Source organism: Strix aluco, chromosome 1, assembly GCF_031877795.1.
Source record: "Strix aluco isolate bStrAlu1 chromosome 1, bStrAlu1.hap1, whole genome shotgun sequence".
Lineage (NCBI taxonomy): Eukaryota > Metazoa > Chordata > Aves > Strigiformes > Strigidae > Strix > Strix aluco.
In genome coordinates, this window is record NC_133931.1 from 154,573,485 (window position 1) to 154,599,158 (window position 25,674).

Here is a 25,674-nt window from a genome sequence, read left to right on the forward strand (position 1 = left end):
GCTCGAATTATGAAGGGGGTGGCTGATGTTGGCTGAGCACCACTGCCGGGAGAGCTGCAGCCTCCTCCCTGCTTGCCCTCAGAGAGGCCAGATAAACTAAAGAGATTACAGGGGGTAAATCAGAGGCTACCGAGTGCTTTGCTCAAAAAGGACACAGAGGCTCTGTGGACTGAACTAGCATATTTTGTTCCTCATGAAATACTGTCATTTGCATCTAATGCAATTCATGCTGAAATCACAATCATGTTGTGCCATGGGCAAGAGCCTAATGCTGAAAGCACTGAAGGATATGTTTGGCGTCACTCCTGTAAGTTGTCCCATTGAAACTGAAAAAACGCTTAAAATAATAGGACTTTTCTCTCTGTGAGGTGAAGCATATGCCTTGGTGTTTGTAGGTTTATATGGGTAAACAGAGAGAACTGTATCATTTTGCAGAGAACAGGCATTGTTTCATAGGGAAATATTGTTTCCACCTTGAATTTAAAAACATATCTAGTGCGCTAAATCTTTTTTGTTATTATAACCACAAAATTTGTTTTTGCAAGGAAAAACAAAAAACCAGATAATTGGAGGGGAACAAAGGAAATGAGACCTTTTTCTTGTCTCCATTGACAGTGGTTCAAAACGTCTGCAGACTTCTCTCCTTGGGGAGTGGTGTCTCCTTCCTGAAGCCAAATTGTGTGTCTCTTGCTCAGGCAGAGAAATGCTCGTGGAAGACAGCAGTCCCACAGTATTAGTAGGGATTGCTTGCCTGCATCAACTGTGCCAATTAAAGGGAAGTTTGTAAGTCGGACCTGAGACAGTGAGTTCCAGGCAGGAGTGCCAAAGGAGCAAGGGTAGTATTTTCAGAAAGCGCCTCAGGATTTGTCTAGACCAAGAGTTATGCACGTGCCTGAGCCTGTTCTTGAGTTCAGGTTGGCCCAACATCGGGGTTGTCTGCACGTAAGCGTAGGTGCAGGCACACGCTTGGGAGCCTGGTGCTCCCAAGCGTTGCTGAGGGACAGAGCGTGGGGCCAGCGCTGGCCCAACCCTTTTCTCCTGTGGCCTGCGTGGACTGAGCGTGGCTCCGTGTGCACTCGAGGGGATGCTCTGGCCCTGTGCAACATCAGACAGAAAGCCAGCAGTGTGGCCAGAGAGCATGTGGGTCATGGCATGCAGTGTGAGAAATGCGTTTGAGCCTGCCCTGTGCCTTGTGGTGGAGATGTTGCCTATGTGACTTGAGTGCACTTGTTTCATTAGTGTTAAATGGCTTTTTTTTGTCTTCTAAGGTCATATGTGCATATTTGAAAGCTGCATCCCAAATTCCCCGCGGGTAACTTTTGCCATTGTTTGAAAATTGTTATTGTTTTGGTGAATGATCCTGGCAGAAACTTAAGGACGCTCTGAACTACTTGGTGAGGAGTCCTATCAGAATTACTAGTGGGACTGTGATGAATACGTGGTAAAAAATTAATGTTTTCAGGATTAGCCATTAATGGTAGTTCGTATTTCTACCTAATCTGTCTCTGTTGCTTTTATTGTTCTTCTCTCCACAGACTTTTTTGGTTAAATGGAAGTTTAAGTGACATTTTTGCTATTCAATATAAATAGTTAATAACCTCAGGATATCAGAAATGCAGTGCGAGCCTCCTAAAAGCATTTTCAATAAATAAAAAGGGAAAAAAACCCCAAACAAAATGATACTCTCACTATGGAAATCTAGCCCCCTGAGAACCCACATCTGCAAGGCCTTCAGCAGCCAGCTATGCCAGCATAACAGTGGGCTCGGGGTACCACTGATGGAGGCACTCCTTGGTACAGCCCTGAAGAAATGAAGCAGACTCCTGATTTATTTTTTTTTCCTTTTCCAAGCTAAATCCAGGTTGAAAAGAGCCATCCTCCTGGTGGCTGCTGTGAGCCGGCAGGAGCCCAGTGGGGAACCCTGTAGAAAGTTGGCTGCAGCTTCCAAGCTGTGGTTTGGCACATGTCCTCTCCAAGACCTCTGCCAAATATTCAGATTTCTTTTTAGTTTTTTTTTTTTCTTTTCATGTTGGCATTCTGTTTAACTGTACCACATGAGTTTAAGGCTGTTAGTTTGATATACTTTGTCACCAGAATGGGCTATTTTGTGTGGAGTTTTTTGATGGAAGGTAAAAATACGAGGTGTATGTAAAGGTGAGCAAATTGTGTTGAGAGGAGTTGTAGTAAAGGTAACATGAAGCACTAACACTGGTATTAGGTCTGGTTACTGTATCTCTCCTGTATGGGAATTTGACATCACCTTTGCATGCCAAGTTAAAGAGACCTTTGGTTCCCACTAGCAAAGTGTGGGAGAGGGGAGAAATGTGGGCACCCAAAAAAAGTTTCTGATCTTTCCCCAAACGCGTTAAAAGATGAGTTCTCCAGCAGTTGGTCTCAGTGAGCTCAGGAGGGGAGTCCGGGGTGATCCTCCGGCACTTCCCTAAATTTTCCTTTCCAAAGGAGTCTGGAATTCCAGCATGAACCCTTTGCCGAGCTGAGCGCTGACTGGGGAGTTGCATCAGCTGTAGCAGCATTGTTCTGGATCAGCCTGACCTCTTTAAAAAATATACGTATTTTTCCAACACTAATAAAAACTTTAGCTGAGGTTCTCTCCCTTTCTGTGTGTGTGCCTGAGCGCTAAATTAAAAAAAAAAAAAAAAATCCCAGATGTGAATCTATAAACCATCTGTTTAAAATAACTATTTCGCAGGACTATAATTAAAAGTTATTTATTATGAATCTTGGGATCCTATTATGAATTTGACTGACTCCCAGGTTTCTGATTTAGCAAACGGTTTATGTATTTATGAGCCATGTGTCTCTTCCGCACTTCTCAGCGCCAGAGTGCATGTCCTTTAAACAAAAGGAAAAAAAATCCCCTACCCTCCCATAACTGTTGGCTTCTGAATGTTGCTGTCTAAGAAGTTTTCTCTTAAGAACTGCAAAAATCAAAGTATCTGAGAGCTTTTAACAACTCTAGAGATGCTGTTGACAACACAGATGGAGGTTTGGTAATACAACTCTCCTGCATGCAGCTACTTAGCAACTTTTTAAATGTATGGCTGGGACAAGTAATGAAATGTTATGATTACTGGGGGTAGGAGGGGACATATCTGGAAGGAAAGGATTTGTCGCTGAAGTCCATTTGCTCTCACTTTCCTCTTTGCCCTTGTGAAATGGGAGGGAACAAGACAACAAAATAGAAACAAGCAGATAGACAGTAGCAGTGTTTTGGGTGATAGGGTGAAGAAAAACAAAAAAGCTTCTGATTACAATTGCTCTTTGTTTTATCTTCGTACCTTTACACCCAGTGGGCCCAGGAGATCTGCACTGGATAATGCCTGACTGCAATAGACTAAACAATGATTTACCAGCCCTGTTTTATCTGCTGTTGTCCTATGATTGTTCAGCATGGTACACTAACCCTTTCCTCCATATTTGCTGGCCTAGTTTTCCACAAAATGCATCTTTGAGATAAAACAACAGGATTTTTGGAAAGAATTTTGGGATTAAATCTGGTCCTAGAAGCAGTAAGAGACACTTGGATGTGCTCCCCTGGAGCTACGCTCATCTCTTCATAGTACAAGAGGGATTTTGCTGTGAAGACTATGCCAGGGCAGTATGTTGCAATTGTGGCACCTACTGTATGTTTGTTCAGCAAAAAGTCCCAAAAGGAGAGGTGGGGGCTGCAGCCCTGAGTGATGCTGTATCTCATACCCTAAAAGAGCAGCCCAGTCCTGATGGGTGGCATCTGAAACAGCCACTTTCAGAGCTGTCTGTAATACCAGCTAGAGAGGAGGAACATCAGCTTTGCAAATCCCACGCTGCTGAACTGCTTAGCTGCCCTTCTTGTGCTGGCAAAGATTGGCTCTGTTTACCTGGGATACACAGACCTGTCCCTGCAGGGAGGAGGATGCAGCTTCTCCTCCAAGGGACAGATCTGATCTCGCTCTTTTATTTTAAAAAAAAAAAAAAAAAAAAAAAAAAAAGAGGAAAAAAGAGAAAAAAAAAAAAGAAGGGGTGTGTGTGAGTGTGGTATCTCCTGCCAACCTTTTAGCACCATGCTGTAACAACTTACCTTTGAGATGGTGATCCAGGTTTGGTGCCCTTCATGTCCAGATGCACTTCAAAGATTCATCTCCCACTTTCCCCACAAGCATCCTCACTGTCAGGACTGGTGGCTTTGGAGACATGAGGAACAAGCCCCTCTTCTGTGGAAGCTGGGCCACTGAGCAGCAAGTAGTTCAAGTTCTGCTGGGATAGAGAAAGGAGATAGAATCTGTAGCCCACTACTTAAGACGCCCTCCAAGGGGGAAGGACCCTTCAGTTCCCATCGCTGTTCCATGGGCCTCTAATGTTCTTTATGTGGAAGAACTGCTTAATGTAAAACAGCCCTTGGCACCAGGACATGAACTCCAAAATCTTCCCTCCCAGAAAACCTCCTAGCTGCTAGGATATACAGCCTGGCTCGGTTTTGCTTTCTCTTTCCAGTTACTTCCATCCTCACCTATAATGTAGGTCCTGAGTTTGGGGTTGAGCTGCTAGCATTGCTGGTGATACGGGATGAAGAGTAAGATCCAAATTTGCCTGCCCCCCTGGGTTGGATCAGTGATACCAAACTTGTCATTGGCAGAGATTTCTGATTTAAGTGATGTGGGACAAATAGGAGGCTTTTACTTAGGACCAGTAAGTAGCGAGTATCTCTTGTTTGAAATATGTGTGTCTGGGTCATCCTTAGGAACATTTTGCATTGCCAACAAGAAGCACCATGTCAGGATATACCTGAGGACAGAGGGAGGCAGCCGGTGCTCAGGGGAGAGGGCAAGAAGCTGCTTGGGAGGCTGGGTTGCATGAGACATATGCCCCAGGAGTCCCTTGGGAATCAGGGAACAAAAAGAAATACAGAGCTGTGTTTTAATTCTTGTCCCTCTTGTTGCCATCCGCAATAATGATTTCTTCCTTTGAAGAGGGAGTCCAATGGGTAGCTGCCTGCCAGGCCCCCTGATGTGGGTCCAGCCCAGCTATGTTGGCCCAGAAGGGCACCATGTACCTTGCATCTCGCAGAGGTCCATGATGCATGCTGCAGCTGGGTAAATCATGTTCTCCAAAGGAACATACTCTAAACTGGATTTTTCCCTTCCTTCAAACCCTCTTTCACCATGCAGAAGATTTTCCCACAGATAAAGGTAACGGGGCCACTAGGCTTATTAAATCTTTCCTTGAGCAAACTCTCATTAAAAAGAATCAGATCATAGCAAAACCCTTTAAAATACAGACTGTTTGTAGTCGATTTGGTAAACTTGATTCTGCTGTCCTTCAACAGGCTTTATGGAGGCAAAGTCAGGGGGCACTATGTTCACGTAAAGGGAATCAAGATTTCGCCCTGCACTCTCAAAAGAAGTTGTTGAGCCAGTTGCACTGCTGTGCCATGGCTGCTTTGTGCCAGTCCAGAGCTACAGACCTGCCATAAATTCAGCTTAACTCACCAGTTAAATTGCATTTATGGTTGCTCTGCAGTGCTGGAGTGATGCAGAGCAGCCAGCATATAGCAGTGACTAGCAGTGACCTGGCTTTTTACAGTAGTTGTTTGTGTCACTGCAGCTGCGCTTTAGGGCCTGATTCCCATTTGCTGATTTCACAGTGGCTTGGTGAGAGTGAGTCCTCATTTACACTGATAAGATTGAAGTGCCTTTATAGCTCCCATCAGATCAGGCAGTGACTTTGAAGAAAATAAACCTCTGATTTTAGACAAAGCGCTGGAGTGTAATAAAAGCTGTGTGTTATCCTTCACAAGCACCTTGAATAAGGCCACAGGGAGCAAAAGAAAAAGACTGGAAAGCACAGATTTTTTCCTTTAGTTTTATGATTTACATTTTTCTAGCCCTTTGATTTTTTTGGTCTCTAATTAAGTCATAAGATTGGGTGAGGTGGGTGCTTGCATCTAGTAGATGGCCACCTGTGTCACTTAATGAACTGAGCTACTAATTATAGGTGGAGGTGACTTCAGAGGGCTACTTTCAGTCAGGAATTTCAAGTAGCAAAATTTTACTGAAAGAAACACCCAAAGTATTTGTTTTCTGCCCTTATTTAAAAGCAGGGATAACCAGAAGGGTTGACACCACAGGGGCAAGGCAGGCTATAAATGGAATATTTCTCCTGCCTCCTGTTGCACATCCTCTATTGACATTCCTTAATTTGATCAGTGTGGCCATCGCTGGCTTTTTGCCATAGAAAGATGACACTATAATGTAGAGTGATTCTGCCTGTTTGTTGTGTTTCATCGATTCTCAGCGTTTTGGGGAGAAAGATGAATTATGGTAGTCTCTTTTCTAGTACAGTATATAGTAACCTCCTTTGAAGGACCTCTGGGTAGCTAGGTAATACGCTAGCTAAAAAGGACTTTCAGCAGTGGCAGAGAGTTTTGTTTTCTCAGAGCTTGCCACCTCTTCCTCAGTCGTCTGTCCTTTTGTCACTGTCAGAATAGATTCCTTGCATGTGCGGTTCATGGGGCAGCACCTCAAGACCCCGAGGATATTTTAACAAGTGCATCGTGTAGCTAGTTGTTTATTTAAGTAAAGTGGATTTCTTCAGTGGGGCACGTTTTCTGTACCATGATGGGTAGCTGTCAGGGTCACCATTAGCTGGGGTCCTTATTTCTCCGTGCGGGAACAGGAATGACACAACACCAATGTGATGATCAGATCGTCCATCTTTATTTTTCCAATCCTGGTTACATTTATACTCTACTAAGTTCCGTACACATGCTCATCTATCTTCTATTAGGCTACAGGTTATCTACACGTGCTGTTCATGCGCCTCTACAAGCATTTGCATTGGTTAATTGCAATTAGCACGTAAAGCCCAAAACTTGCCAAAAACTCCCTTATCTCATACCCTGTTTTGCTCAGACTTGTGTGCTTTTGCTGACCACAGGTGTTTCTCACTTATCTGCTATCTTGTGTGTTTTTGCCATCCTTATTTTGCTGGCCTTGTCTTCATCCTTGCATTCTTCTGCCTGCACTAACTTTCCCCCAGCGCGGCCCAGACTCCTACAGGTAGCGGTCATGGATTACTGTCTAAGGGGAGTTTAAACACCATTTATTTGGGCTCCTGGATAATTCCGAGACTGTTTTCCTACTGTATTCCTTCAAGGGGAGAAAGGCGTTTTGAATCACAAGGATCCCTCTTGAAGCAAAAGAGCAGATTGCCAGCCTTACATTTTATTTTTGGAATTGCAAGAAATGGTAGCTGTGGATTTAGTTTGCTTGCAATAGCTTTTGTCTATTTTTTTTTTTTTTTCCAGAATAAGGAAGTGACATGCAAAAGGGAGAAGTGTCCGATGCTCTCCAAGGACTGTGCTCTCGTCATTAAGCAGAGAGGCGCTTGCTGTGAGCGTTGCAAAGGTGCGGTTCTCTTCCTGTTGTTTCCCTCTTTTAAAAATGTTGTCAGTTCACATTTATGTTGCCAGAAATAGGACAAAGTTGGGAGCTTCTCAGCTGGGACTTGGCTGTCACCAGAGGCTAGAAAAGGGCAGTAACCATAATTAAAGTAAATATGTTTACAGAGCTGGTGGAGATGCATAAATTCACATATTCATCCTGTAATTATTAGTTCTTGTGCAGCGGCAGCCCTTTAGAAATGCCTCTTTATTGTACTTGGTTGATATTTTGTCAGTCTTTTAGGAGATATCTCCTTTTATGACTTTGTCAGAAATATTTTAGGTCAACATCAATCTGCTAGTAGTTACCAGTCAATAGGAATTCCTTAAACTTTTTGTGTGGTCGGACAGAATAGGAGTAATGCTTCTGAGTAATAAAGAGCAGAGTAATTATTCATGACTATTTTTATTTCTCCTCATACTACAAACAAACCAAGCAAGTTCTATTCATTTTACTAAATATTTCCTGTATCACATAATAATATCATGGACATTTTTATTAAAGCCAAAATGGGCAACAATCTGAACATTATACATTTATTTATTGGCCAACACTGTATCATCCAAGCTCTTTAGAATGAGATAATTATCAAATATTTAAAAATTAATAAATGAAATATGTAAGCATGCATGGCATGTAACTACCATGCTTATCCACATGCAAAATGTGCAGGTAGATGAAGTTGAAAACTAGTCTTTTTTTACGTTGATGCAGTAAGTAATGTGCTCTAAAACACTAATTTTGTTGAGGGACTGCTGACACAATCAATGAGGTGGAGAATGTCAGATTCAGACGGCTTTACTTTTCTTTATTCCTCTCTGTTGTTTAATTCCCCAGTGGTGATAGAGTGGTTTTGAAAAGGAGATAGGGTAGAATAAATTGTTGGGAAATGCAAGCATTTATTGCTTTCCCAGAGGAAATACAAATGCAGGAAAACAGATTACACTGAAATTCAGACGGAAGAGATATATGATGGATGTGTGTTTTTCCTGGATGGTTGCAGAGGTGTGTTAGCTGCTGTACTCATGGTTTGCTTCTGTGCTGCAACTTTGGCATAGGTTTGGCAAGCCTCAATTTGAGGATTTGACCAGAAGCCTGACACTTAAACAAAAAGGAAATTAACTGGGAAAAAAAATTAAAGCATTACTGAAACAGTAAGAATTTGTAGTTACACTTTTTACATAAATTAAATGTAATTTATTTCTTTTGTCAAATTGTGTTTAGTGTCAAAGATTCCTAAGCATTGGTTTGATTAGGCTGGAGGTTGATTTTTCCTTTCCATAATGGGATGTGTAGTTTGTCAATGGTCTGAAGATTTATATACATACATATTATATGTGCAGGCATGCATACAAAATGATTCTACACTAAAGGAAAATTAATGTTTCAAAGTTGAGGATACAGATATTATTTTAATATATAATTTTAATGTATTATTTTCATTCAGACTCCTTGTAAGATTTTCTGTTTATCCTGAAATGGGGTGAGTACCTACAGAACATTATTAATAGGCTTGAGCCTGGCATCTGCAAATTGGTATGCCTGACATCTCTAATGGAAAAATTAATAGAAACTGTTCAAAAATAAAATTAGGAGGCACAGAGATAATTGTGATATAAGGGGGAAGAATTATATCTTACAAAGATGCTAGAGTCCAATAAGTATATAGACAGAGAGATCCAACTAAAAGGCATCCAACGAGATCCCTCACCAAAAACTACTAAAGAAACTAAGCAGCCCTGAGTTTGTAAAGAAACTCTTCTCACCAACAAAACTAACAGGTGGTGATAATGAATGGTTATTTTCATAATGGAAAAAGGTTACCAGCAGATCCTAGCAAAGATCTCAACTTGTCAACGTGCTCAGAAATGATCTAGAAAAGGGGTGAAATGGGACAGAAAGTTTGATGATGATGACCTGATCTCTAGCATAGTAAAGGAGGAGGGCTGCCTGCAAGGAGTTGCAGAAGGTTCTCAGGACACTGAACAACGGATGACAAAATGGCAAAGGAAGTTAACATGGATAAATGAGTGCACACAGGACAAAACAGTCCTAACTTTACAAATATAATACTGGGCTGAGTTGAAAATTACTGATTAATAGCTCTTTCTCAGTGTTATAAAAGATGCTTCAGCGGCAGGATCAGCTCAAACGCCAGTAGCTCTCCAAAGGGAAAACTGAATGTTGGGTTTATTAAGAAAGGAGTAGGGTACAAACCAAAATGCCTGGTTATCCCTCTGTGTGAGTTCATGGTGTTCCCACTGAGGGAACAATACCAGATAGGCTGCTTATTCTCACCCCTCTGGAGGCTAACATAGAGCTATGGAGCTTGCCCTGTATTTGTTACTTTTTCCTGGTGTCTGTTATGGGCTGCTACAAGACAGAAGATACTTGGCTAGAAGGATGTTTGGTCTGATCTAAGATGGCAGTTCCTATGTGCTTAAGATGCAAGAACAACTTTACATTTCAGGATTAAAAAAAAAAAAAAAGGTTCTTGAACACTTAATTTTCAAAGTAAATGTGAAGTTCTGAATAAGTTTTTCTGCTTTTTCTGAAAGGTAAAGCAAAATACACACCAGTATAACTACAGCAGTCCCAACACCACACATTGTCACCAGGTTGTTCTGGTGCCACAGGAAGAGGCTGCTGGAGCCACCTCTACCCTCGAGGAGGCTGCTTGCTCTCCTGCTGCTCCCGACACTGCTGAAGCTCCTGCTCTGTTCTGTGCAAAATCTGAAATGAGTGTCGTGTGGGGAATATTTGGGGAATCAAGGGTGCAAACACCAGCCTGCCTGCGCAGCACTTCAGCTACTGCCTTTGGTGTCCCAGCAGCTCCCCAGCACTCCCGGTGCAGAGCTCAGCTGCAGCCGGGACTTGGCCCTGCAGCGCTTGTTCTCAGTTACTATTTTGTCAAGCTGCCAGAGTGCCCATAGGGAATGCAAGCAGGAAAAGGGAAACAGGGATTTTTTTAAATTTTTTTTTTTTTTTTTACTGGTTGCATTTCATCTAAATGTGAACAAAATGTTACGAAGAAAAGACATCAGAACCTGATGGCTTTTTTCTTGGCTTCATTCCCAAAGCCTAGAAAAGCTTAATAAGGCCTTACGGGCTCTCTTTGCCAGCTCTCTTTGATAGCTTCACATCTTCCTACCTTGTGAAGAAATGAATGAATGAATGAATGAATGGCTGCTGTCATTTGAGTACAACATCAGGAGGATAATATCAAGACCAAAGGGTATGTTTCCAGAACTGACTTGTGTAGGAAGGAAACCACCACTCATTAGTCATTTGTGACATTGCTGCCAGGATATTTTATTTTATTATGAGGAATGCATGAGGACTGGGTATGTAGGCCCAGTGTCTCTGATAGCAAAGAAGTAGTCTGAAATGAAGAAATACTATACGCCTGCAATGGTGCATCCAGCTGAACTTCAGTGTTTAAAACTTTGCATACAGGAGAAACTGAATTTTTGGTAGAGAATTTTTCCTGCAAATGGTTGTGTGCTGAGCATAACTCCCTTGCTTCCATTTGGCTATTTGTATGCTACTTAATTTCTAGCATTTTTCTTCATTTTTCTTAATCAACAAAAAAGTAAGAAACAGCAGCAAGTATAGCTTTTGCAATCAGAAAATTCACTGTGGTGGAAACAACGTGTTATCCCTAACATATTAAAAGATTTGGCTTTACTTAAGATTTTAATCCTCCAGACTAGCAATGTGTTTTAACACTATTCTTGACTTTAGGCCCATAGGACCTTGGATGGCAAAGTCAGTGGGTCAAGGCTCTCTTTTGCTGTGTATTTGTGCAAAGTCTGGAACAGAGAAATGTGGGCCCATGACTATGGCTCCCTGCTGCAAGGAGAATGCAAACAACTAAGTATAATAGTGAAAATTTTCAGTGAGATTATTCTTCTGACAGATACTTACTGTAGTTTATAAACCATGCTATATACCTCTAGCATACTATTCATTTTGAAAATATTAAAAAATTAAGCCCTCTTATTACTTTAGTATAGGATAAAAAGGCCACTTTTCATCTCTCATTTTATTTAATATGTTTAATGAAAACACACAAGATCATTGAGATTATAGAAATAGACTTGGCAGCATTTTTTTATTTAGTTGGATGGAGACTTGTCACTTGGATATAGAGCTCTCTACTCCTCTAGTAATAAGGTATTTGCTCTCTGAAGAAGTGGTATTATGGGCTCATGGCTGCCTGAAGTTTGCATTTCTGAAATTGTGCATCATATTCTACTTTCTTATCCTAAGAGTCTGAATCTTCTATGGATGTGCAAAGACAAAATGGGTGGGTATTTGTTACAACAGATACGATTTGGTGTGAAGTTTCTTTTACTTTCCATGTTCAATTTTGCTTTTCTGCCCTTATTAACGTTTGAGAGTTACTATGGCGTTTTTTGTTCTGTGTTTTTTTAAAAATTAATTAATGATCTTAGAGCTTCACGTGCTATGCTCCACTGATCTGGAGTCTACCAGAGAATGTAATCACAGCCCAGGCAACAGCAGCACTAGTTCCTCTGAATATTGAATATCCAAACCTATTGTAGTTAATTGTGCATTTCTTGGAAAGGATATCAAATATTATGGTTGAGGATTGCAGCCAATTTCAGCTATTAGGGCTGGCTTGCATCAGAAGTTAGAGGGAGGTTATGAGTTTGTCAGTGTTCTGGCTGCTCTGCTAATGCCTTGCAGGAGTCATACATACATTTGTCACTTTGTTCACCTGTGGACACCCCTAGTATGAGATACCCGATACCAGTTTGGTGCCCTGCTGTAAGTCTGACCAGGGGGGGCTTTTGTGTGGGCCTCTGATGGAGCACTGTAACTTGCAGCCCATCCTTGCATGCTTTAAGGCAAGCTTTCCGAGACAAGGGTGCAATCTAATACATGGATGGATGGGGATGGGCTGGGAAGATAATTATATATTTTCCTACTAAAATATTTTTCATCTTCATCTGAATAATCTAGTACTGGGATCTGTCAGAGACTGGTTATGGAAAGAGATGGTCTGGGGACATAATCATGTTTTAACTTTTCTTTTGGCCTTTCTCACTGCCTCTCAGTCTCTTGGTAATGTGCTCCAGCTCTGCACCTGAAGGCCTGTTGCTTGAGGCTGGTGGTACAGTTTCAAAGTTTATTCAATTTCTAGCTTTGTATTTCAAGTAAAGGCAGGGATTTTGAAGCACTGATGTATAGCCACTAAGGACAGTATCATCCAGTATCATCATGGTGCTAGCTTTGATTACTTCTGGTTATGCCTAAGAAAAGGTCTCCATCCTTCATTTGAGTTAACTCTTCTTACAAAGGTCTTAGCACATACATTTCATATCCCTTGAATATCTGGTGTATACTGTTTGTTCAGTAGTGCCTCAAATTTCAGATTTTCTTATTTCCTTGGTTAATATAATTTTCCATTTAGATAAGAAGCTTTCAATGAACCATCTTTATATGTTGTCATAAATACTTTTGCAGCCAAACATCAGTTACCCAGACTTTTACATTCACAGAGACACTCATTCAGGACACTTGTATTAGAAAATAGCATGAGACCTCTGTGGTGATATGTGAATGCACTTTTGTACCTTGTGTGTGGACACTGTGTCTGGTGCAGCAAAGTAAAAGGAAACTGAAGACCAGGCTGGAGGCTTCACACGATGTTCACATGTAATGTCTCTCTGGAATAACGTGATAAACATCTTAGGACACTTAATACTGAAACAAGAATTTATTTTACTGTTTAACTTTGAAGCTGTAAGCTCTACTGATCATGAATGATTTTGCTGGTGTGAGGAAAGAAGGTATAAATGGCAAGTAATTGTGTCACCAAGCAACATCCTTCATGACACCCCCCGTAACCACGAGAGGTCACAATTCTCCAGCTGCCAGGCTTGGCAAGCATATCGAATATCAGCTCAAGATTCAATGGCAACTCTAACTATATGGCATTTTGGATCACGAGGTTCTTATGGACCCTGCAGAATGACTTTTTTCCCCCTATACATACATTTGAGAAGGTGAAATTCAGTTCCAGTGGGGGTGCAGGGAGCAAAAACATCACTGGGAGGAGTTGATGTCTTTGCTGCTATTTGCTCAGCCAATATGAGCTGCTTTGCATCATATGCCTGTGAACTGGGCAGTCCCATCACAGCTCACCTCCATGGCCACTTCACTCTGCTGTGTTTTACGCCCTTTATGTGGCCCCTGCGCCTTGCATCCCTTGGGTATTGTGATTGTGATGGCTCAGCTGTGAATAGGTTTGATTGTGCTCAGTTACAGAGGAAAGACTTGGATTTTCACTGTTTAGAGTTAGACTTAATAAGCATGGGAGATTTTGTCTATATTTTCACACTTCTGTGTTGACAAATGAAAACCAGGGTTACCCAATAGGAAGTTTAATTTTCTAGTAGCTGTCAATGGCTTTACCATCATTAAGACATGTGAAAATATATTTTATAATAGGTGTATGTGTGATTCACAGTTCTCTTATTTTGGCCAACAGATTTCATGCCAGGGAAATACTGCATAATGTGGACGTTATTGGGGGATTTTTTTTGTTTGGGGTTTTTGGTTTGGTTTGGGGTTTTTTTTTTGGCTAGAACTGGTATTTAGTGTTAGCATGCCTGGATACCTCCCTGAGGATTAATTTATCAAACACTAAATAAAACATGTCTTCTGACTGTTTTCTTTTTCCTAATGTTTATTTTCCATGCCAATAGAGAGGTTACTTTTTTAAATAGAAAGTGGAGGGAAAGCAAGAAAAAGACTTAATAGGAGAAGAAAGACGATGAAGAAATGAGGGATGGGGAGCCAGTCTATTGTGCACCAATCTATCACTTTCTCTTGGGAGAATAAGGAAATGACTTGTCTATAAAATTCTCATTAGCCTAAAGTAAGCAAAAATCTTTTCTGGAATCTTATTAGGCAATGTCAAATTGAGTAATAAAGGCTTGTTTTTAATGAACTCCTGAGGACACTGGTTGAGCTTTAGCACTGCTCGACTGTTTCTTACAGTCAATTTCCCTATCTTCATGATACTGCTCTGTGCTGGGATGTCTGGGGAAGAAAAAAAAAGGGTCATTTAACAGTGTTACTGGATTTGGAAAGACAAATGGCTTCCTGATTGTCAACTTGTCCACGTGCCAATAACAAAATCTGCTGTAATTTATCTCTTTTGTTATTCTGGTCCAATTCTGTGTGAGGATGCTTGTTTTGGAATTAAATTGCTCTTTTTCAGATTAAATCAGCCAAAAGTTGGTTTATTATGTTTGAAACTACAATGCTCATGTAAGGCATGCACAACATTGAAACAAAATAGCTAAATTAGTATATTAGAAGTGATTTAACTATGTTATAGATATTTTTTTCTGCAGGAATGACTCAAGTCTAGAGGATCATTTTGCTTTTATGAGGTGACTAGAAAGTAATTAGCAGTTTCCACTGCATATACAACAGTTGACCAACTTCAAAGTATTCAGTGGTTTGTTTTGATTCAGATAAGCAACTTTCAGCTTGCATGTTTGTCCAGAACTTATCTGAACTATTAGGGTTGAAGCAGGTAATAGGAACAAAACCTACAACTAACTGAAAGTTAATATTTTACATTAATAAAACACCAGCTATTCTTAAAGAAAGAAGCATGAAGGACTAAAAAATTAAGACACACTCCTTGACTGATATGAATCACCTTAGCTCCATTAAAATTGATATAGACCACTGATACTTAGCTTCCTTCTGTATGTGGAATGCTAAAGGTTTTCCTTATGCGGTATGTGTCACAGGATCAAATTTACCTATTAATCTCGAATCTGTTACTTAGATTGTAGATTACTTAGATCTGTTACTTAGATACTGTACTCCTTAGAATATTCTCAGGCTTTTCGGGTTCCCCTCTTGAAAACCTCCTCTGTAGCCCTTTCTTTTAAAGTTTTAAGTATTTATTCAGGCAGAAGTAAGTGGATGGCATTTAAGTGATTGTGCTAAGCTCTGATCTTTCTTGATTTATTCTTTTTCCCTGCTCTCCCTTTCAAATGGTGGATGGAGACAGTAAGTTAATGTAATAGTATTTCCAAAGGGAATTAAAGCAGCTTTTAGGAGCTTGAAGTATGTTCTACCATACTCTGTTGTAGATATTGAGATCTGGGACTTTGGATGTGAGATATTCAGTGACTGCTATTTTCCAAGCCAAATATGGTGGACCTTTAACCATGGCAAGCTAGAATGGCTTGACTGAGTTGGCATATGGAGCAAGGCAGGTTTCACTCAGCTGAATTTAGGTGAGGCTTATAAACTTCCATGCTACGAGGAGGTGGGCTAGGAAAGTCTGGGTATATGTTTGCATGTGTCAGCTGAGAGATTTGTACATTGAAAGTGAGGTTCAGCGAAACTAGCCGGTATGTGGGCTTTGTTTCTTTTTCTTTTGAAGAGTGGTAGGTGTAGCTCTGGGGCGTCCAAAGGGCAGAGTGTGAGGGCACACCTCTGGTCAGAGACAGGTTAAAATCTCACCCAGATATTGTAAAGCACTTCCTTTCATGCCCTCTCTTCAGTTTGCCTGGCATTAAGTTTTCCCCCAGCTCTCACCAAGCCTGCTTGTGTTAGGGCTAGCTCTCCTCTTCCTTTGTGCTGTTTTCCTCAACTGAGCATCTGCTGAAATCCAGCTCCCACCGTGCCTTGCAAGCACTGGTGCTTGCACAATGCTGCTCTGCGTCCCTTATTCAACCTGCTGGACTGTGCCAAAGCTCGAGAGTGATCTTAGTATCTCCAGTGATTCTGCAGACTTTCCCATCCAGATATCCATTTCTAAATTTCCCTTTTGCTGCCTGCAAGCTCTCCCTGCCATGGTTACTTCTGGCGTGCCGTTCCCCAGTGCTGGCAGCACCATGTATCAGTGACAGAAATGGCTTGCAGGCAGGTGGGGTGCAACTCCCCCCTTGCTGCTTTCCACAGGGACAATGTCTGGTGCTGCAGGGCAGAGGATTCTGCAGCATAGCTTGGGTATGCATTTTAAGTGAGAGCACTGGTGACTGCACAGACACACCACCTTCATGCTTTCTTGACCAAACTAATCCTTGAACTGAAAATTTCAGTTTAATATGCACATCTGTGCATGCAGATTAGCCCTGGGTCATTAGCTTTCTTACAGAGGAAACATTTTAAATTAAAGAACATAATTGGTGAGCAAATATGCAAGGTATTTTGCAGTTGCTAGTTTCCAACCTGGCCCTTGATTCTGCACAGTTCTGAAGGTGCCAGACCCATCTGGTAAAACACATACACAGATATTTAACAACACAGCTTTTCCCACGTTGAGTGTCTAGCACACGTGTAAACTCTTTCTTGGACTGGGACCAATATGACAGTATGGCCTGGGCTTCTGCAACTTGAGGATGCTAAAACACGTTGAACAGACTCTGCCACTCATCAGGGTTTGCAGTGAGCAGTAAGTGAGACTGTGCTACAAGATTAGCTCAGTATTTTCCAGAATGGGACTTCAAAATGCGTAAAAGTAGTATAGGGCTTGACATGTTGGCCTGCATGTATGAGAGCTCACGCAGAACTGTATTTAATATGCTGAGAATCTAAACATTTTATTATTCAAAACCACTTCATAGAGGCTTTTCTACTTAAAAAAAAAAAAAAGTGAGATTCAGACGTATACTTTGTACCTTTCAATATTTGTCAAAGATTAAATTATCACAGCCAGCTCTTAGACTACTGATCAACTCTTAAAAACATACCTGTTTCAGCTTAGATAAGTGAAATAGCCAAAGCATCTGCAAATTTCTCCTGTGTTGCTCTGTATTTAGCCTGGAAAAATTTCTGAATACTGCAAATCCTGAAGTATAAGTCTTCTGTTATTTAAGATCTTAACTGGAGGCAGTTAACACATTTGTAAATGATCTTTATATATCAGTTTTCCTTTAAATTTTGGATTTAATTCAAAATGATTTTGTGGGTATTTTAAGTTCCTCAGCAGTTCAGAGTTGTGACCCTCAATTTTTCTTACACAGTGGGCTCAAAGATTTACTGGTGTAAGGCTGATAACTTGTCTTTATTTTCAGAAGGGCATAAAATGTAGCCCAAAGCAGTTCAGGACAGTGCACCCTACACAGCAGAAAATGACTTAGAGTAGCTGCTCATGTAGGGTGTGGAAAGAGAATGGTGCCGTGGGCATCATTTGACTGATTGTAGTTTTGTGCTTGGTGACTCTGTGTATTTGTCTGTGTTTCAAAGTCTCTGGCAAGACTCCTGTTGGTTTCATGAGCCCTTTGATCAAGCTCATTTTGAATAAAACAGACTAGGAAAAAAACCTCAGAGCAGTAAATGGAAAATGGGCATTTTTTCCTGCAGAAAATGGGGTATGTGTTGCTTCTAAAGTTTTTTTTCAGAAACACTTTAGCTCTCCAAACAATTAATTTTTAATTGAAACCATTTTGTGTTAATAAACTATTTTAAAACAAATATTTTATTTCCGCTTAATATATGTTTTCTAGTTTTGATTTTCTGGAGATTTATTCTTTTCTTTGTGTTCCTTTTTGGTTTTCCCTTTTGCAAAATAACAGAAAACAGTCAAAGAGTGGGAAGCGAAACTAGTAGGAACATGTAATCAAAAATGTGAAAATTAATGTTTGGGTTTTTTTTTTTCCAAATGGCTCAGTGAAACTTAATTTTGCACAAAAAATGCGTGCTGATCCTCTGCGTGGGCAAACCAACCTATTTTCTGTTAACAAAGTTGTCATGTAACGCACAGAGACATAAAACCAAACCCTGTGAGACTCCAAAATGTCCCACTTAGAGATTCATCACCAACACGGAAGAGCTTGATGGCTTTTAGTTTATGTGGACGTTGATCCCTTCTGTCATGAAACTGAAAAGGTATAAAGGAGGGGTAGCTCTGCTGATGTCAGTTCATCCACACTGAGCTGCGCTGGCTGAAGAGCTCTCCTGGGGGTTTTGGTTAATGGATGAGGATAGCATTGCCAGGCTGGATGAAGAACATTTCCAGCTCTTCTCTTACCCTGTCTTCTCTGTCTCCCCACTCCAGTGCGTAAGTGGCTGAGCAGCTCCTGAATGGACTGCAGAATAACCACTGACATCCATTTTTAGGTAAATTGTCACTGATTTTGGTTTGTCTTGAACAGTCGTCGTTAGTAAGGAGTTTGGCCAGTCATGCATCAGCAGCAGATGTCCAGGGTGGTGGTGCTGCCAGCCCTCCCAGGACCTGATCTTTCTTGTCAGTCCCAGCTCTCAGCTTTACCTCTTCTGTTAACCCAGGGGAGAGGATGGGTCACATTTGGGATGCTGCTCTGTGATCCTCATCAGCAGCCTCCCACGAGATCATTGCGTTCAGCTGAATTGATATGCTTCTCTCTCTTCCTCTAGATTGCAGTTTTGGAGGAAATACGTACAACAGCTCTATGAAATGGCACCTCCCTAGCAATCCCTGTGTTACATACCAGTGTCAGGTAAGGATGTCATCAGAATCGTGCTAATTGAGTTGTGAGTTTTTCCCATGAAATTCTGAGCCTTTTTTTATCCAATCCAAATAACTTGAAATATTTGATACCCAAAGCACAATATGGACTTTGCATTTAAAGTAGTTTAAATCCACTCAGATGTGGCCAGCTATAACCAAACATTCAGAAGGATAGGTTTTATATGCCTTGAGTACCGTGATACCCAAACATTGCTGAGGGAGAGGTACACAGCTGTGCCATTTCCTGCTGTCTTGACCTTGAAATAAGTCATCTTTTTTTCAGCATGCTAAGCCTTTTGTGAGATATAAATTATTATTTTAGTAATTGGACACTTTTGTGTGTATGTGTCCATGTGTTTTACCTGGGATGTTCTTTAAGAGAAGCCCACAACTACATCTTTTCCTGGGCTCCTGTGCTGTTAACACAGTGGTATTTTTGGTAGCTTGCCTATCTGCAACCAGAACATTTGCAAGATTGTCCATTTTCAGGCACAAATCAAGTAATTATGTAGGGAATTTCAGTTTCTGTCTGTGAATAGGTCTGCCATTTTTGCTGACAATTTGCTCCGGTTTTAATAATAACAGTCAGGCAGCTACTAAGAATTGCAACTATTGGAAAGAGGAGAGATGAATGAGTATGAAGAGCTTCTACAAACAGGAAGAGTTTCAAGGTTTTTCTCCTTCTGTGACACTTCTGCTCTATGAAACCCACCCACATTTTTAAAGACAAGTACACCGAGAAGAATAAAGCTGGAGCAGCAGATTCTATATCTTTGCACTTAATGAAAAGATACTCATAGTGTGAATTTAGATACTCATCACTACTAGCTACATTAAATGAGCAATTTTTTATTGCCTGTTTCAGTGTCTAAATGCAAAAGTGGGTGATCCTGTTTACCCTAGATCCACACATTTAAAAAACAGGTTTCCCTTGCCTCCAACTGAAAAGCTGCAAGCGGAAAAAAACCAAGTAGCAGCTTTTTGTGCACAGATCCTCACACCTAGATTTGTTCAGGAGGACTCTTGACTTCTTCAACAAGAAGTACAGGAAATGTTAATTTACTAATACTTATCAGGCAAAGCATCAAAGATAAGCGTCTCCCCTCTACAGAACAAGATGCTTTTATCTGTTTTCTAAGTCTTTTTTCCTCCAAGGGGAGAGGGACGAGAATGCCTTGTGTCTGGCCTGTTTTCACCAGAGCTGTATGGCAGATTACTGAGGCTAAGGATTCCTGATAAAGCAGGATTCCTTTTCCTAAGAAGGTGCTTGGTTTCTTACCTGATGCATTTTCAGGCAAATCTTGTGTCTGGAGTCAGGGAGACTCAAGTGGATCTTTTGACTGTGGATTAAACTGAATCCTGATACCAGGCAGCAGGTACAGAAAGAAAATAGGTTTTGCAATCCAGTGCTCCACAGCATGTGCCAGGCTTTAATTGTACTGCTAGTAATTGTGGATTTTTGCTTGTTAAAGCAACCACAATGCTAACAATGAACATGTCTGATCTGCTTCTTTTTCAGGAAGGAGTGATAGTAGAGTCGGAGGTACAGTGTGTTGTTCATTGCAAAAACCCTTCCAAACTCATGGGAATGTGTTGTCCTGTGTGTCCAGGTGAGATTTCATGGGAAGATGCCGCTCCACATGTGCAACTGTATTTCTAATGATAGCTGTCATTACCTGGGAGGTTGCTTCTAACTTCTCCCTTATTCTTGACAAGTTACAAAAATGTGGGCCAGTGGCTTGCAATGCACTAAATGACACAAGAAGAGCTTGTTTAACATTTTTCAGTAGAGGACATACAGACTAGGGGATGCATAGGCAACAGCCTATGGCAATATCCACAGATGTATTTATGTCATTTTTCAGATGGTCTGTCAGCTGGGTTTGCCTGGCTGATGACTGGGATTTTGTTAGGAGGGGAAGTGTAAGAGTAATCCTAAAAAAGGAGACACACTTTTTGAAGAGGGGTGGGAATGGGTTGCCTTTGTGAAGCACAGTAGCGAATTAACATGCTTTTGTAGGCTAATTTGATTTTAACAGAGGTTTTGTAGGGAAGCACTGCTCCAGTTGTGATATAATGGGTTTATTGTATTCTAATTAGTTATAATTTTTGCCAACATCTAATGTAAACTCAGGGAGTAAGAATGAGTAGTAAAAAGCAAACAGCTTAGAAAAGTGTTTCAAAGCCACTTTTAATGGAAGACCTGACTTAGCCTTGACTGCATTGGTGCAAATTTGTCTGCTATAGAAGGAGGCTTTCTTTCCCCAAAAAGATGTTTGGGGGTTCACAAGGCTTTTGTAAAGGCTTCTGAAGTCATTTGTATCAGAGTGGATGATACCATTTACTTTTCATATTGTCCTGTGGTGGGGTGTATTACAGAGAAAAGGCAGTGTGCTATTCTGAGCTAAACTTATTCAAATGCTGTTTTCCAGGCTGTATATTTGAAGGGAGACTTTACAATGAAGGAGAAGAATTTAGGCCTGAAGGAAATAAATGTACCAAGTGCTCTTGTATTGTAAGTATTTGCCTTTTGGCACTGTATCTCCCTGTATGAACTTCAAAAGGCATGTTATTATTGCCATAACAAAACAAAAAATATAAGGAATTCAACACTGTTATGCATTCTTCGCTTGGAGTTCAGGTTTCTATTGAAGATTTTACCACGCTAATACAGTATATCACTCATATTCTGAGTTTATCATCTTTTTTGTGACCTTACACTGTATGCAGATAGAGCAGGATATTGGGGAGAGGGTTGATGCGTTAAATTCGTGATGCTTTTTTTGTGATGGGATCGTGCAGGAAGAGACAGAAAGCTTTTTGGGTTTCATCTGTTGATCAACATTTATTAGATGATTCCTTAACCAATCTTTCACAAGGATTCCTTTCAGCTGTATGCGGCAAAGGCCTTTGCTCTGAATTACTGAGTGAAAGGATGAGGGTAGCCTCCTTAGGCTGTCCCAGGTGGATTTTGGCTTGACACTTAATGAAAAGGTCATATCCTGGATTTTATCCTTGACTAGCAACAATATAGAGAGGAAGTAATAATTGCATCCTTTGGGTAATGAGCACAGGCTTTTCTTTCACTTCCATTAAGTTAAAAGATAATGCTGTATGGGTTGGGGCAGATAACTTTGACTTCATTGGTGTGATCTGTGAGACCAGTAAAATGCAAAGTGCAAATCACTGCTTTTGTTGCAATCGAGGATCTGGTTATCAGCACAAAATACAAGGCTGGGGAACTTTACGTTTCAGTAGAATGCCTAGAGTTGTGTCAGTACCAGACACAGCTTTCCTGCATCATGAAAATAAAATAAAATGGAGGAGAGAAGGATATAATTCAAAAATTAATATGTATTTATACATACACACACACACACACACACACATTTAATGAAGGTGCTGCAGAGAACTTGGACTCTTTTTTGGGAAAAAAAAATCCTGTTAATCTGCAAAATTAATTTACACTAAATCATCACTGATCCTGTGGAGAATTACATTGCTCAGGTCATTTTGTTTGGGTGATTTTTTTAAGTTTTAATCCTGTAATAATGAAAATATGCCATTGCATGTCACAGTGATATACACTCTGTGCTCCTGCTCTGCTGAATGCCTCCACTCCCAGGCTGAGGAACATTGCTAGCACCCTCTGTGTTTGGTGGGTCCCCCTCTCACTTCAGCTTCAGCTGTAAAGCAGTAGCATTACACTGCAGCTTTCCTTAGTCATGTTCCTCAGGGGAAGGCAGGTCTGAATGGTTGAGAAGTCTGTGGAAACATGTTTGAGTCTTTTCGGGCTGTGCTTTGCTCTTTCATAAGTACTGTACAGATATTCCTTATTGCCCAGTTGTTGGTGTGCCAATATCTCCTTGATCAACTTTTCTTTGTTTCCTGAATAACAAAAGCAACTGTACTGAGAAGAGCATGGGAGGTGGTGGGAGATATTTGGGGAGAACAATATAAAGAAATACAAGAATATAGAGTCAGGCCTGAGGGTCTTTCCTTGACAGTTACCAGTCTCAGCTACATTAGAGAAGGAAATGCATCAGCTACTGATTGTAAGACATTTAAAGCCTCAAGCAAGGGGCTTAATAATCTCTTCTGAGAAAGACAGTGTGATGGTTTTGGATGTTAATGACATCTCTATAAAATGTCCAGCTCTAATTCTGAATCTTACCAACAGCAAAAGAAATGCCATCTATGTGTAAGTCACACCTGACCTCCCTTCCCTCTCTCTGAAATGCCTTTTTTTTACCCTCTTGCCTGTTTCCTTCAGAATTTGGGCCCATGCTAATTCCTATGTAATTTGAATTCAGAGAAAATGATGGGGGCATCCTCAGGGTTGTGATAGTGGTTTGCTGCCTGCTTTATATCCATTCCATTTTGGGAATGGGTCCCCAGTTAATCTCTTATTTAAGCAGTTGGTGGATGTCTTATTTAAAGATACCTATCTAGTCGTGTGTTGTGATGGGAACAGGCTTGTGTGTGATGTGCTGTAACTTGTGCAGGCTTTAACAGATAAAAGGTAGCTCCTAACCCCAAATTAGATTCCTTCTGGGATTTCAGGTTGTAACTATTTAGTGAGCCTTTTGTGGAAATGTGGCAGAGGAAGTAGCACAAATTATTGCCAGGGTATTTTGGGGGGGTAGTGTAAGGAGATTCAAGCCACTCTCACTTCAGGGTGAATTCTGCATTTTACTTGGGAGCAAGGTTTTCTAATGATGGGACAGGCCATTGCTGTCCCACGTGTGGCTCAGGCTGGGACTGCAGGCTGTGTTGAACAGGAAGAAAGTAAAGAGGGATGCCTGTGATTTGTTTTCCTGGTGAGATGTAGGGTTGTCCCACACTCATTAAATGTATTAAGATGAGGAATTAGTTACAGAAAAGGTATTTTCCTGTTGCAAAATGATGTGCTCAAAAGGTAGCACACGTCAGCAGGCCTGGACTGTGAGGCCCAGTCTTTGGAAAGCTCTTTGGTAGTTCAAGTTCGTGGTATTTTCAGCTCAAAGTGGTGCCTACTAGATTCTATTGAGCTCCTAAAGAATGTGAAATCATTGTTAAGATTTTTTTATTGTTTTTAACACGCATTGCTTGTGCAAAAGAGGACAAAACTGGGATCTTAGGAGTTGGGGATCCCCGTCTTAGAGCAGGCTGGCTGATTGCAGCGCTTTCTCTTGTGCTCCATGGCCCTGCAATGCAGGCAAGCAATGGCATAGCTACGCATGAGTGATTCACTTGGTCCTTACCTGCCATCCATTCAACTCATTAATACGGTTTCTGTTCAATACCACTTGTGGTTCTAGTTATTGTCTGCTGAAAACTGGACCAAACCCATTTCATGAAGGTCACCAAAACAACCCATTAGCTAATAACTTTTGGGTTGCTACTGAGCCAGGCCGCGCTCGCGGCAGTGAGGCGGAGATGAAAGACCCTGTATTCCATTACCGCTCTCCTAAGTGAGCTGTTCCTTGGGGCGACTAAGATTTCTTGGTGAAAATGAAAATGTATCACCTCTCACTCAATGCATATTGCCTGTCAGGAGCGAATGAGCTGGCTTTTAATGACTCGGTTTCTCTGGGGAGAGGCATTTGTGTAAGAAAGGTGGACGGGATAATAGGGATCTCCTCTCACCCCGGCTGAAACCCAGCTGTCTCGCAATAATTCATCTGTCTGGCTTGTTCCTGCTTTCCGTGATAGGCCAGTGGCCTGTTCTAGAGAAACCTTGGATATTTTCCCTACCATAAGCACCTACTTAAATGAAGGACTGGCTGCTTTAATCAAGTGTTATTTCTCAGATACTACTTTTATGAGGTCGAGAGTGTGTTTCTGCTTGCACAGTGAGAGCACTTGGCTTACATGTTTCCTTTCCTACAGCCTGCATTAAAATAGTCAGACTGTTATTATCTTAAATGTTTTCATTTTCTCTTTTGATGTAGCATGTTTGGAAAAAAAAATAGTGGAGGGGAAGGAGAGAGAGCCAGGGAGGGAGGAGAGGAGGTTTGGCAGGAAAGTGACCTTGCGTGAGAGTGGTAACCATGGAGAAGCTTATCTTTAAATGGTAGTATCCAAACTCATAACTAGCCCCTTTTGACTCACTCTGCTGTTACCCAGACCATGGGCGCTGCGTGTTTCGGCATGCGAGGCATGCGGCGGTACGAGGTACCACCATGCTGAGACCGCGTAGCACTATGGAGACGCTGCAGCCCAGGACCTGCCTTCCTCCACACCCCCGCGGGGAGACGGTTGGAGGCTGGATTATGGCATTGCTGGGATGGCCAGGAGCAGGAAGGGTCGTGTTGTTTGTCTGTCCTGCAAGGAGGCACGTCACGGGGACGACTGTCAGCAGGGTGGTCATGTGCATTTGGTCCCCAAGCAGCATCATTTTGCAAAAGCAATGCTGGCCTCTTAGCTGCTGTTCCAAAAAGATTCAAAGCAAGTGAAACCCAAATGGCTGGAAGCAGAGCACGGGGATGTGGGGCCCTTCGAGAGCTGAATTTAAAAGGAGCCTCTGCTCAATCTCCTTTGCATCGTCGGGGGCTTTTACACTGCTGCTCAGGTATGCTCCGAGGGACTCAAGACACACAGAGCTCCTGGTCTGCAGGTGTACTTGTGGGTCTGTGCAGGAAATGTCTTGTCACTTATATTCCTGAGTGCTAGGGTGCAAAAACTGCATAATGAAAGTTTTGCACAAAGAAAAGGAAATCGCACCTAGAAAATCTGTTTCTAAATCAATGAGTAACAGGC

At 41.4% G+C, this 25,674-nt stretch overlaps 1 protein-coding gene across 2 annotated transcripts in view; it reads left to right on the forward strand.

Annotated features, from left to right (window-relative positions):
* The window catches only part of BMPER (BMP binding endothelial regulator), a 150,884-nt gene that overhangs the window by 18,160 nt on the left and 107,050 nt on the right, over positions 1–25,674 (forward strand). For both annotated transcript variants that reach the window (XM_074849815.1, XM_074849823.1), the window contains 4 exons: positions 7,304–7,403; positions 18,840–18,922; positions 20,453–20,543; positions 21,366–21,448. In XM_074849815.1, the coding sequence (XP_074705916.1) occupies positions 7,304–7,403; positions 18,840–18,922; positions 20,453–20,543; positions 21,366–21,448 (357 nt within the window). The remainder of the gene's footprint in view (positions 1–7,303; positions 7,404–18,839; positions 18,923–20,452; positions 20,544–21,365; positions 21,449–25,674) is intronic.